The 13738-nt window shown below is 42.8% G+C and overlaps 1 protein-coding gene across 1 annotated transcript in view; it reads left to right on the top strand.

Annotated features, from left to right (window-relative positions):
- DRP2 (dystrophin related protein 2) overlaps nucleotides 1-13738 on the top strand; it is a 353198-nt gene that overhangs the window by 304368 nt on the left and 35092 nt on the right. Inside the window, exon 19 of the mRNA XM_044306534.1 lies at nucleotides 1974-2117. Within this exon, the coding sequence (XP_044162469.1) occupies nucleotides 1974-2117 (144 nt within the window). The remainder of the gene's footprint in view (nucleotides 1-1973; nucleotides 2118-13738) is intronic.

Genomic DNA, 13738 nt, shown 5'->3' with positions numbered 1-13738 from the left:
CCTTCTCCCACTGCTCGGAAGAGAAGGTTTTACCCAACTCTCTCTCCCAGGCCCCCACGTATGGAAGAGACGGGACGGCCCCCCCCCTCCTGGAGCAGCCCGTAAACCAGAGACACCAGATGTGTAGGAGGTGTATTTTGGGTGCATAGAGATTCAAAGGTGGTGATATCCCTGGATATGTTTACCAAGGGGCCTAGTGAGTGCAAGAACCTTTTTATGCTAAGATATTGTAGCCACGACCCCTGTTGGACGAATCAACAAGCGAACTCAAGGGTCTGACAGCCCCGCCGACTACCAACTGTCTGACTTGTGGGTTATCTTCTCTTCGGAGTCCCAACACCCACCTAGTACCTTCTCCTATGGGGAGTCCTGGATTATTAAATATGGGAATCAACGGCCCCGGAAAAGTGGTGAGACCTAAGGCCACCGCGTGTCTGTCCCAAACTTTCAAAACGCTGGCCGTTATGAAGGGAAGTTTTGGAGGTCTAAGGGCTCTAGCCAGCCAAAGTAGGTTTTGGGTTGGGAATCCAATTAGCGTCCGCTCAAACTGAACCCATCTCTTAGAAGAACTGCTATGGAACCAGTCTAAGATACATGAAAAAATTGCAGCTTTATGGTATTTGGAAAGGTCGGGGACTCCCATACCTCCCTTTAGCTTATGACGAGCCAAAAAGCGTATACCTCATCTAGGAGAGGACCCTGCCCATATAAATTTTAGGAGCAGAGACCTGAGGGTCCTAAAGAAACCACAAGGTAGGGATATCGGTATGGTACGAAATAAATATAAAATCTGAGGAAGGATATTCATTTTGATTGCGTGGATTCTCCCAAACCATGACATCGGTAGTTGCTTCCAGGCCCTCAGATCTCTACGAACCTCTTCCAAGAGGGGAGTAAAATTTAGTGAAAAAAGGTCTGACAAACGTGAGGGGATAGACGTGCCAAGGTAAGTAAGGTGGTTGGAGGACCATCTAAATGGAAATGAAGTCTTTAGGTCGTGTACCAGGGATTCAGGGAGATTGATGTTTAGTATCACAGACTTATGTAAGTTAACCTTGAAATTACTAAGGTCCCCAAAGAGAGCAAACTCCTTCAAGACGTTAGGGAAACTAACCCTCGGGTCAGAACAGAAGATTAAAAGGTCGTCCGCGTATACAGCGATCTTGGAAACCATGTCTCCTACCTGAAGGCCCCCGTGACCGTTTTTTTGCCCGTGGGTCTTCCTTGTTTTTTGGAGGATCCACGGACATGAAAAATGAAAAAAAATTCTAATTCAAGTTTGCCATTGAAATGATAGGAAAAAACAGGCAACACGGACGCGGATGACAATCTTGTGTGCATCCGTGATTTTTCACGGACCCATTGACTTGAATGGGTCCGTGAACCGTTGGCCGTGAAAAAAATAGGACAGGTCCTATTTTTTTCACGGCCAGGAAACACGTATCACGGATGCGGCTGCCAAACGGAAAAAACGGAAAACGGCACAACAGCCACGGGTGCACACAACGGTCGTGTGCATGAGGCCTTAACCTGAGATGAGTCCTGTCCCTGACTCATCTCAGGTTAATTTGCATATGTATCTAATCTGTTTTTTTACACAATAAAAGCACACAGAGCTATGGGGACTGGATATTGCGGATGCTCTAGCGGCCATCTAACAACCCATGTCCTCCGCTCTATACACAAAATCCTGGTGACAGGTTCCCTTTAAGGACTAAACAAGTTAATTCTATTAACATTGAACCTGTATGTTACAATATGTGCCTCTCAGTCCTGATCCTGGGAAGTATAGGTTAATAGCAGCTGCAGGTACTGAATAAGCCTACGGTAGTTCAGCAGCACATCCCCTATTGTCTTTATTTCTCTAAAGAAGATAAGGTCACAAGCCTATAGACTTCACAAACAGCAGCATTGCCGATATTAATGTACTTAATAGTCAAGATTTATTGAACCTATTTTTTTTATATATCCAGTGACGAGGATCAATATCTACTGCGCCACTCCAGTCCTATTACAGATCGGGATCCATGTACTACACATGCAGTGGGAGAACTAAATCCAGAGGAGGAGCAAGGAGAGTTAGAAAAAATACTTGAACAGTTGGAGCATGAAAACAGGTACCATTATAAGTCAGTTAATTTTGTACCTTTTTTTTTTATATAATAGCTTCCTGAATGCTGTCTTCTACAATTAAAGTGTTTTGGTAAAATTGTTGATATGTCCGAGACATATTAAAAGTTTTGACCGATCACTAGAACAAGAAGAGGGAAGCACCCTCTCTCTCCTCACTGCAGGAGACAGGCTTAATAGAAGTCTATAGGCCCATCTCAGTTCCATCCCCTGCAGTCAGGAGATGAAGTGCAATATGCAAGCACTTCTCTCTCTTCGTTCTAGCGACAGTGTAGGTCTTACTCTCAGGCCCACACCAATCAAAAATATGAGTTTACCAAAACTCATAGATTTTTTAAAGAATGACTCCCACAAATTGTTTATTCTTTGGCCTGTTAGAAATGGACACTGATGTACAGGTCCTTCTAAAAAAATCAGCATATTGTGATAAAGTTCATTATTTTCTGTAATGTACTGATAAACATTAGACTTCTATATATTTTAGATTAATTTTCCTTCCCACAGACTTCCCACTGAGGTGCCTTGATACAGCACTCTAGGAACAGCCTATTCGTTCAGAAATTTCTTTCTGTGTCTTACCCTCTTGCTTGAGGGTGTCAATGATGGCCTTCTGGACAGCAGTCAGGTCGGCAGTCTTACCCATGATTGCCGTTTTGAGTAATGAACCAGGCTGGGAGTTTTTAAAAGCCTCAGGAATCTTTTGCAGGTGTTTAGAGTTAATTAGTTGATTCAGATGATTAGGTTAATAGCTCGTTTAGAGAACCTTTTCATGATATGCTAATTTTTTTAGATAGGAATTTTGGGTTTTCATAAGCTGTATGCCAAAATCATCAATATTAAAACAATAAAAGGCTTGAACTACTTCAGTTGTGTGCAATGAATCTAAAAAATATGAAAGTCTAATGTTTATCAGTACATTACAGAAAATAATGAACTTTATCACAATATGCTAATTTTTTTAGAAGGACCTGTAAATGTGAGGGTCATCTTACTGGTGACTGTAATTGTGAATTATCCACTTCCATCTGTGACATGTAACCAACATTTTGACTCTCCAACTGACACAGCATCTTAAGTGTGAACAGGAAGCTAGTTTCTCTATTCATTCCTATGGGAGCCTCGATGCCAGTCTTATAGGAATCGATAGAGAAAATGACTTATTGGGGACTAGATGGGAAAGGATAACTCTCTCCTAAAAGAGAATTACCTTTACTACAGCTTACAGCCTGTACCTTTTTTTAACAGGCCAAAGAATAAACAATTTGTGGGAGTGCTTCTTCAAACCGATTTTGTTCTTTATTTCTCTCTTTCTCATTCTTTAACCCATTTTATTGTGTATATATTAATATTTGGTCTTCATCCAAACACTATGGCCCAGATTTAGCAATGTGCCTGCACCTACAATCTATCTAAAAACTGGCACAATTTGATGTAACAATGGTTTCTACATGGTAGAATGTTTTTGTTTTATTTTTTACTTGAGCCTCTGAACTTATGAACCCTGCAGTGTGCCCAAACAGGGGTTTAGGATTACATGGAGAGTATTTTCATAGTTCAGAAAAATTATGTAACACAATTTGAGGTGCCTTAACTCCTATTACCACATGTGAAAATGAAACATTTGATGCTGAAACTACATATAATTGAAATAATTTTTATTTCATGTCCCAATTTAAAAAAAACAACAACTATGAAACACCTGTGAGGTTAAGCCAATCATTATAACCCTGCCATGCCAAACTGTCATCTTAATTCCTTCTCTCCTTCCCTACTGTTAAAGACATACTTGGAAAACATTACACCGCTACAAAACATACAGGGTGATACAGCACCACATACTTTACATCCAGTGATGTCTCCTCTGATGTAAACATTCTCTTTCCTCATCTTCTCCATTCATACCAGACCACCATGATGATTTCTTTCAGCCATTTCTTGTCTCTGTAGAGTATGACACACAGACATCTTAGTTTCCTACTTTTCTATCATCCTCCCCACCTATCATCCTGAACACCTCATCCTGCCACCTCCAATACTGGGCCCACTATGCTCCCCAATACCATACTGTAGAAACAGATAATCCCCCTGAAAATACTAGTACAACACAGGTAGTGCCACCTTGCAATAATTATTGACACACAGTGCCCTATAAAATATCTGTGCCTAGCAAATAGTCTTGTAAACAGTGAATCCTCCAAAAATAATTGCTCTAAGCTGATACTGTCAGCTTTCTGCGAATTACATTAAAAAACATCTATTTCCTGGCTGCAGAGAGCCTCTATAATGGTGTAGAACACTGTGCCTTTCAGTAACATGCATAGGGAGTCTGCTTTGGTTGTGCTATAATACTGTGAGTCAGTATGACAAGTACATGACAGGCGTTGCTACTTAGAATCACTGCACACTTCACTTATTTGGGCAGTCATGGGGCCAAAACTGACCAAATAACTCAAGTATGAACTCAGCCTTACAGGTCAATGTTAGCGCCAAGAAGAAGCGCACTCCTTTTACACCGTCGGCAGCTGATTCCACATAGATGTCTACAGACCCTGTTCTTTTAAACGCTTATACAAGTAGAGCCCCCCCCCGACAGAGTGGAGAGGGTGTCAGCAGTAAGTTTGTGTTGACGTCACTGCTTATTTTGCCCTTCCTCTGATCCATCAGAACAATAACTCCCCAAAAACGGATCCTTTCTGTGGAGCATCCGTCTTCACTCAGCATTTGGTCAGGAATCCATCAGTATTGCTAATTCCCCAAAAACAGGAGTGGATCCAAAACCGAGATGACACGTTAATGAAATATTTGCATGTCTTCTGTGTTTTGTACCCACTCCTGATTTTGGCTACCAAATCACAAGCCAATTCTTTATTTTTTTTACGAGGGAGAAAAAAAAAACTTTTATTTAACAAACAGGACATTAACACACATAAAATACAACACAGAAGGGGCAAAACCATAAGATTTAAAATACAAACTGAAAAAAAAAAAGTGCTTCATCAACAAGAATGAATTGATGACCAGTGTCCTGGTGACCATGACAGTAATGCATATTGATCATGAAATGTATCGGGTTATGGCTGATAACTAGAAGACAGTCCAGTAAACAAAGCTGACTCCAACTAGTTTGTCCACTTCCTCCAACGTGACCTCGTCCTTTGATCATTCCATAAAGTCTTGAAGTCTTCTGTGTGGATGGCATAAGAAATGTCCATGCGAGGTTCGACGGGCACAGAGAAAACAAGCTCTGTGGCCGATACTGATCCAGACACGTCATACCCGGTCCACATTGCTGCTAGCCATGTCAGGTCCTGAGAACTGATCACCAGCTTACCGAAACAACAGTCAAAGTTTCTTTGGAACCACGTCCCTAGGATAGCCGTGAGCGCCTCAGAGCCATTATACAGTAAGAGCGGGAGGCAAGTAAATGTCTTTGGTAACACCTCTAATAGATCGTCCTCTGTGTATGTTCCTCAGAACCAACTTGTCCACACAATCCGGTCCTCTGTGCTTGTCTTTGTGAGTGGAGGCTTGGATGAGATCTGTATGAGCACAGCCAGTGGATATCTGTCCTTTCCTTTGAGTCCAGGTAAACAGGAAAATGTGTCTTTTAGGTTCAGCTCTGAGCCCACCTCAATAGCAAGAACCTTCTGCTTCTCAACAGCTATGTGGGCAGACAGGTGCTTGGAATACTCTTTTAGTCTGATGTATGAGAAATTATACATCGATGTCACGCTGTACAGAGTCTATTGTTTTTGAAAAGCAAAGCAGACTGCGCCGGATGAAGAATTTCCACCAAAGGGGTGCTACTGCAGGATTTTTCTTTTAGACAAGCTTCGCAATGCAGACCGTCGACAGAGGTCAAGCTTCCGGGAGGATACCTCGAGCTGTCAAAATGACTGCTCCTTCATGCTGATGACCTACTTCTAGGTGTTAACACCCCATCGGTTGGTGTTTGCATATCCTTGCGATAAATGATGTTCCCGTTCACTGACTGTAAACAGAGATATTGACAGAAAAATGTATAAAACTCTTCCCCCATCTTTTTAGGCGCCACGTCTCCAGTCCCCTGACCAGCCAGATTTACCAGCACAGATTTACTGTCTGTTCCAGGACAAGAAGCAGTGGAATGACATCGTTCATCCCGTAGTCCTGGCGACTGACAAGTAACGTGGCCTCCTCAAAAGGCCTGAGCAAATTGCAGGTGTCAGGCATGAGCTGCCACTGGATGACATCGAAGTTACACAGGGGACTACTCCTGTCCGCTTGGATCATCAAGAAATCGTTGATGGCCTTTCTCTGTTCGTACAGTCGGTCCAACATATGGAGGGTGGAATTTCAACGGTTGGAAATGTCGCATATCAGCCTATGTTGGGGGATGCCGTTCTGCTGCTGCAGCTCCAGGAGGGTGTGATTTGCGACGTACGAGTGGCTGAAGTGCATACAAAGTTTCCTGGCCTTTTTTTTGGATTTCTTGCAGGTGGGTGGAAGACTTCAGGAACCGCTTGACAACCATATTGAACACGTGTGCCATGCAGGGTGCATGGCTCAGCACTCCTTGACGCAGTACAGACACCATGTTCTTTCCGTTGTCGGTCACCATGGTTCTGATTTTCAGTTGTTCCGGAGAAAGCCAGGATTCTATTTCATAATGAAGGACACAGAGCAGTTCCTCTCCTGTGTGACTCCATTCGTCCAGGCAAACCAGGTGCAGAACAGCGTGAGAGTGATGAGAGTTGTCACACATTGCTTGCATACAATACATGCCTCCAACATAATTCTTGGATCTCTACATGAAAATAATGTATTTGGTGTAAATCACTGGAGGGGCATAGTTGGAGACATTGACTTCACAAGAGATGCAGAGCAGTGGAGTTTGCTTTGAAATAAAAAATTGCACCACTGCGTAATTCGGCCCATATAGCAAAAGGGGTGTACAATCACCCATCAATAAAAAATAAAAAGTCTGTTTCACATAAAAAAATTCACCAGTACGTAATTCGGCCCATACAGCAAAAGGAGGTGTGCAGTCACCCTTCAATTTCCCCCCCAAAAAGCCTGCTTCACTTAACAAATTTCACCAGTACGTAATTCGGCCCATACAGCAAAAGGAGGTGTGCAATCACCCATAAATTTTCCCAAAAAAGCCTGTGTCACATAATGAATTTCACCACTTAGTAATTCGGTCCATACCGCAAAAGGAGGTGTACAATCACCCATAAATTTTCCCAAAATAAGCCTGTGTCACATAAAAAATTTCACCACTAAGTAATTTGGTCTATACAGCAAAAGGAGGTGTACAATCACCCATAAAGCCTGTGTCGCATAAAAATTTTTACTGCAAAAAGGGCTTTGCCACATATAACTGCAACGCTGAATGGCAAATAGGCCCTTATTTTTTTAACTTTTAGACTACACAAGGCTTTTAAACATATAAGTGCAATGCTGAATGAGGAATATATTTTTATTTTGCCTGCGGAGTCCTTTTGTTATGGCTTTGCACAGGGAGCAAGAATGTTACGCACAATTTTGATGGAACTCCTGATCTTAAGAAACTGGACTTGGGCTCCAAAGCAGAGGCTCTCCTGTCATGTCTTGTGTACTGTGGAGATCGAATGCAGATGGAACAGATAAAAACATATGAATGTTTTCAACTTACTGAAGCTGCTTGATTTAATTGTGAAGAGATGGTAAAGGCAAAGTCTGCTAGTGTGTTGTCATCAGCGTCTTCATTATGTTTACTGCAGGACCCACGATGATGTAATTCTGTCCATGCAGCAAAAGGAGGTCTACAATCACCCATCAATTTCCCCCCCCAAAAAAGCCTGTTTCACATAAAAAATGTCACCACTACGTGATTTGGTCCATACAGCAAAAGGAGGTCTACAATCACCCATCTATTTTCCCCCAAAAATCCTGTTTCACATAAAAAATTTCACCACTACATAATTCAGCCCATACAGCAAAAGGATGTGTGCAGTCACCCTTCAATTTTCCCCCAAAAAAGCCTGTTTCACATAACAAATTTCACCACTACGTAATTCGGCCCATACAGCAAAAGGATGTGTGCAGTCACCCTTCAATTTTCCTCAAAGAAAGCCTGTTTCACATACGTAATTTGGCCCATACAGCAAAAGGTGTACAATCACCCATCAATGTTCCTGAAAAAAACTGATGTTTTAAAAAAAAATAAAAATTAAAAATTTCACCACTTAGTAATTTGGTCCATACCGCAAAAGGAGGTGTACAATGACCCATACATTTTCCCAAAAAAAGATAGTGTCACATAAAGAATTTCACCACTAAGTAATTTGGCCCATACAGCAAAAGGAGGTGTGCAGTCACCCTTCAATTTTCCCCAAAAAAAGCCTGTTTTACATAAAAAATGTCACCACTACATAATTCGGCCCATACAGCAAAAGGAGATGTACAATCACCCATACATTTTCCAAAAAAAAGCCATTGTCACATAAAGAATTTCACCACTAAGTAATTCGGTCCATACCGCAAAAGGAGGTGTGCAATCACGCATAAATTTTCCCAAAAAAAGCCTGTATCACATAAAGAATGTCACCATGATGGAACTGAGCATGTGTGACCATGCTTATTCAGCTTAGTAGTAGGATTTACACATTACATCATTATAATGGTATTCTCTGGCAGTGGAGTAGCTAGAACTGACTGGGCCCTAGAGCGAATTTTTGTTTTACGGGCCCCCACTCCCTCACTTACTTAAAATAAAACCTTTGAGAAAAAAAATATATTTGTCTTTGTATTGCCAGGTAAGGGAGGGCATTCTTTGATATGAGGCAGAGGCCAGGGCACATACCTGCTGAATTTGAATGAAAGAAGCAGGGAAGTGACTAAGGTGTTTGGCATCCGAGGCGGGTCTTTGTGCCCCCTTCACAGTAGTAATGCCCTCTCTGTGCCCCCACATTGTTAATAAAATGTAAAAAAAACTGTAACTTCTCACCTTGTCTCCATCCTATTGATCATATCCCCCGCAGGCAAAGATCACGCTGCAGCACTGTGTGGGAGGGGTGGACAGGTAGATTCCTGAGCTTCTCCTACACAGTCCGGCAGCGCAATCTTTGCCTGCAGGGTTGAAAGGTGAAACAGAGAGCAGATGGCTCCAGCAGGAGGGAAGGAGCGCAGGGAGCTGAGTGATCAGTAAGTGAAAGGACCGCTAGGATCCTCCTCAGGGCTCAGGTGGCCATGAGATGTAGGTGCCACGTGTTCTTTCCCCTTGCCAATCAGATTTGTTATCATCCCCTCCAAAATCTGAAGGAGTGGAATAAAATCATTCATCTTGTAGTTCTGCCAACAGACTAATTAAGGTGACTCCTCAAAGGACCTGAGCAAACGGCACATGTCACATATGAGCTGCCCCTGGCTAGTTATAGGCAAATGGCTATTTGCCGCATTTGTGTGAGGGGAGGCAGGGCTATACTGCTTATAAGCCACAGCCTCCTCCTCACCTTACCGGCGGCTCGTTTCTGCGTCACTTCCGGGCGGCTGTACGCACGTGAGTGGTCTCTGCCTCTCTTCGGGATCGATGTCTACATCCCAGCGTTCATGTCTTCCAGCGGTAAGATCGGGGCCTTGCGGCTTTATTCCTGGGCATGGGGGGAGGGATCGGCACTGACACGCTGCACGTTGTTACCTGCACGTTTCGGCTTCCATATGTTCAGAGCCACGATCTTCTGCCTTAGGTTGTCCCAGCATGCCATCTGCTGGTCGGCTGTGTTATTACAGCTTACATTTGCCTGCCATGTCTTGATACATTCTGGTTATGGTTGTGTAGTATTACAGTGGTTTAAAAAAAAAAAAAAAAAAAAAAGGCGTGTTATAGAACAAAATAATAATAATAAATTAAAGGGGTTAAAAAGATGAGGAGTTTTTTGTATGTATATCTGGTATTGGTACATCAAAGGACGGGGCAGTACATAGGCTATATTCAGTCCCATCCGGCTTATGTCTGGCTGCACAGGGACCTTGGTTGTATTGCTTTTCCTGATTCATGAATGTAAGTAACTTACTGCGGTCTTTCGTCCTCTCAGTCTGGCCGGCAGTGTGTTGTCTCCTTTAGGTAAGGGAGCACCACCGCACCGGAACGTTTCTGCCTGGCAGCATCGGCTCCCCACGCGGCAGTCTCTCAGGTTGCAGGAGTCATCGCGACTCTGCTCTTGACACATTGTAATGTATTGTACGGGCCGCCGTGCTCGTAGTGAGGCAGGGGTGCATGCTAGGCTGTTTTGGCTAGCTGGTAGGCTCTTGATTCATCTGGTCTGCTGCAGCCTCCAGGCAGCAGATGATAGTGGTAAAAAATAAATAAATAAGTGGGAGTTAAAGTTGAAAAAAATAAAAAATAAATTCCGCAGCGTGTGTCGCAAGTTGATTGCCCATCATCTTCTCTAGTGGGGTCATCTCAAGCAGTGCGTTACTTATCAATTATTGGGTTAATTGTCTACAGATTTTTCTTTTATATATGCGTCCATAGGTTCGTGGCTCCTTCTATCCACGCGATGCACGGCTTCGTACCAGCAGACGCAGCTATTCTTAGTAGACACATTTAGCATCAGGGTCAAAGTAAGCTATTGTGCATCACGGGAGTAGATTTAAGACTAGGGGGTTGGTACAGTTGCTAATATTCAATTTTTTACATGTTCAGCTACGTTCAGTCATTTCATCAGCAAGGTAGCAGTTGCCAGGTACAGTAGCATTGTGGGTGCGTACTCACATTCCACTTACAAAGTTGGTTATGGCAAGTCTGTCTGTCGGACAGGTCTCTCATGTGTCTATTATATCCTTGGTTAGGCTCTAGCCTGTCACGGCCACAGACTCGATAAAAAAAAAAAAACGTAAGTCCTGTCATGTTTACAGGCATGAATTCGATACGTCTGTCACGTCTACCGACACGTTTAAGTCCTGTCACGACTACAGGCATCAATCCGATACATCTGTCACGTCTATAGACACCTTTAAGTCCTGTCACGACTACAGGCATCAATTCGATACGTATGTCACGTCTACAGAAACGGTAAGTCCTGTCACGACCACAGGATACGGTCCTACACAGTATGCCTCGTCCACTCTCATGTCTCAGTCTACACTCGTTCAGGGCTTGCAAGGCTACTTAGGTCACATTCTATTCTGCTATTTACACATCCTCCCATATTCAGTCACTTCAGTGAAGGGGTGCTCCGCATGCTGGACGGCATCTCGTGTGCTGGTATGGCGGTTCTTGGCACATCGGTGGTCTGTGAAACTGGTGTTGGGTATTCATCTGCATTAATCATGTTGTGTTTTAGTAGGATGTCTCAAGAATCATTGATGGGTGATACATCATCATCCCGTGGGAGCGTGGTGTCACATTCCGCAAGAGACTCCACACCATCATTAAGGTCATGGACTGTGCCCAAGTTGATGGCAGAGTTATCTAAAAGAGGCATTCCATTTCCAGCTTCTGCAAGGAAGGCGGAACTGTTCCATCTTCTGTCTTCAGTTCCGGAGGTCCAAAATCCGCAGGTGGTGTCCATGGGCACTATTCAGACCTCGCTTACACAACTGCACGCGGGCATCAACTCCATGGCGTCATCAATGTTGAACTTTCAGGCCAGGCTAGAGTCGGTCGAGGCAGGCGATACAGCTGCCTGTTTGGTGTGCCAAAGTCCGGCAGGTTCTTCTAGCCTCCAGGCTAGTGTTGCTGGTGGGTTAGGTTCTGTACCCCCTATCACACCGTTCCACTTCGTTCCAGCCAACATTCGACAGGAAATAATTGACGGCAAGGACGTGAACTTAGCGTCCTTACTCATAACGGCTCATGAGGTGCCAGACAACAAGACCATAATCTGTGGGGAGGTCTCGGTGGTCCTCAAATCTAAGGACGTGAGAGTTTGTCTTAGCCTTTAGTCTGTACAGGGATGTTGTCTTATCCTGTTAGGGTCCCATCCACATGCAGACTGGGTACAGTATGTTATCAATGGTCTTTCCGCAGGTTTCCATACAGAGCTATTGGCTCTTCTCTTTTTGCAGGTCTCTCTACAAGCAGACCGCGTATCATCACCAGTGCCCAGGCTCGACCAACTAGTGATGGACTAACGTTTCATCTCGCCACTGCCAGGTCCCTTATGACTAAAGCCTTGTCCTGTAACATCCTGAGGATATATAAGAAGGCATGGACCTCATTCTGTAATTTTAAGAGAACCCATTCTTCGGCAGGAGTGGGCAACATCTCTTACCTACTGGCCTTTGCCGCATTATTTGCCACTCTCACCACAAGCTGTCATTTAGCACTATTAAGGTATACCCGGGTGAGATTCAACATCATTTGTATCTATGGCATCCTAATCAACCCTCCTTGTTTTCAGCCCATCCAATTAGAATGCTACTGAAGGGTATCCAGAAGGGGTCCGCTGTGGACCGCCCTACACGACACCCATTTACAGGGTCAATGTTCAAATTGCTTTTAGATAAACTACGCAAAACCCTTTCAGTAGCACACTAGTTTATTGATCAAGACAACCATGTACCTAGCCTTCTACAGCTTCCTCAGACAGGGCGAGTTCACCTGCGCCACAACATGCAAGAGCTATCTAAGGAAGGATCAGCTGTCATGGGATGGGTCATGCTAAGTTCTTACTTTAACATCCACAAAGACTGCCCTCCTGGCAGGTGGCATCACTGCATTGGAATATACTTACAGTAGTTTGCTATTCAGTAATGGATTGAACTACTTTATTGAGTAGAAATGGCAATCTAATGATTACATTTTGTAGGCAAAAAAATAAAAAAAAGGGTAAAACATTATGATAATTTGTCACTTCCCGTCCTCAATTTTTTTTAATAAAAAGTTATCAAAAAGTCATACACACTCCAAAATTGTATCAATAAAAACTACAGATGGTCCCGGCTAAATCGAGTCCCATACAGCTCCGTAGACATAAATATAAAAAAGGTATGGGGATCAGAATATGGCAATGAAAAAAAATGTTTTCCAAAGATCTTATTCTATTTTTCTATTTTCAATATTAAAACACAGGAAAAGCCATTTAAATGTGGTATAGTTTTAATCGTACCAGAAAATAAAGGGCACGGGTCAGTTTTACTATATTGGAATTAAGTTTTTTTTTTCCAATTCCACATTTATATTTTTGTGCAGCTTCCCACATTGTATGCAATATTAAATGGTGCTATTCGAGAATACAACTTGTTTTGCAAAAAGAAACCGTCATATGGATATGTGATTGTAAAAATAAAATAGTTAAGGCCCTGAGATGGCAAGGAGTAAAAGCAAAAATGCAAAAACTGAAAATCCTAGGGTGCTGAATGAGTTAATCCTGTCCATATGTTTTATAATATGAATTCAAAAGATTTGAGAATAAATAAGCTTATGCAGGCTATGTGAATAAATATATTTACAAAATGTGATAAAAAAAAATCTAAAACAAACAAATAACATATAGAGTAGTAAAAGCACAATACAATATAGGGGAGAGTGGGCCCAACCACCATGCCGTAGCACATGGCCAACTCCCCAGGTTGATAAAATCAAGAAATAGTGTTTAAAATCAATGCATACATCCTACCTAGATGCTTTTCCTCAATGGAG

This window comes from Bufo gargarizans, chromosome 9, assembly GCF_014858855.1.
Source record: "Bufo gargarizans isolate SCDJY-AF-19 chromosome 9, ASM1485885v1, whole genome shotgun sequence".
Taxonomy (NCBI): domain Eukaryota; kingdom Metazoa; phylum Chordata; class Amphibia; order Anura; family Bufonidae; genus Bufo; species Bufo gargarizans.
The sequence above is the reverse complement of the archived record's forward strand: the minus strand, read 5'-3'. Positions and strand labels throughout refer to the sequence as shown.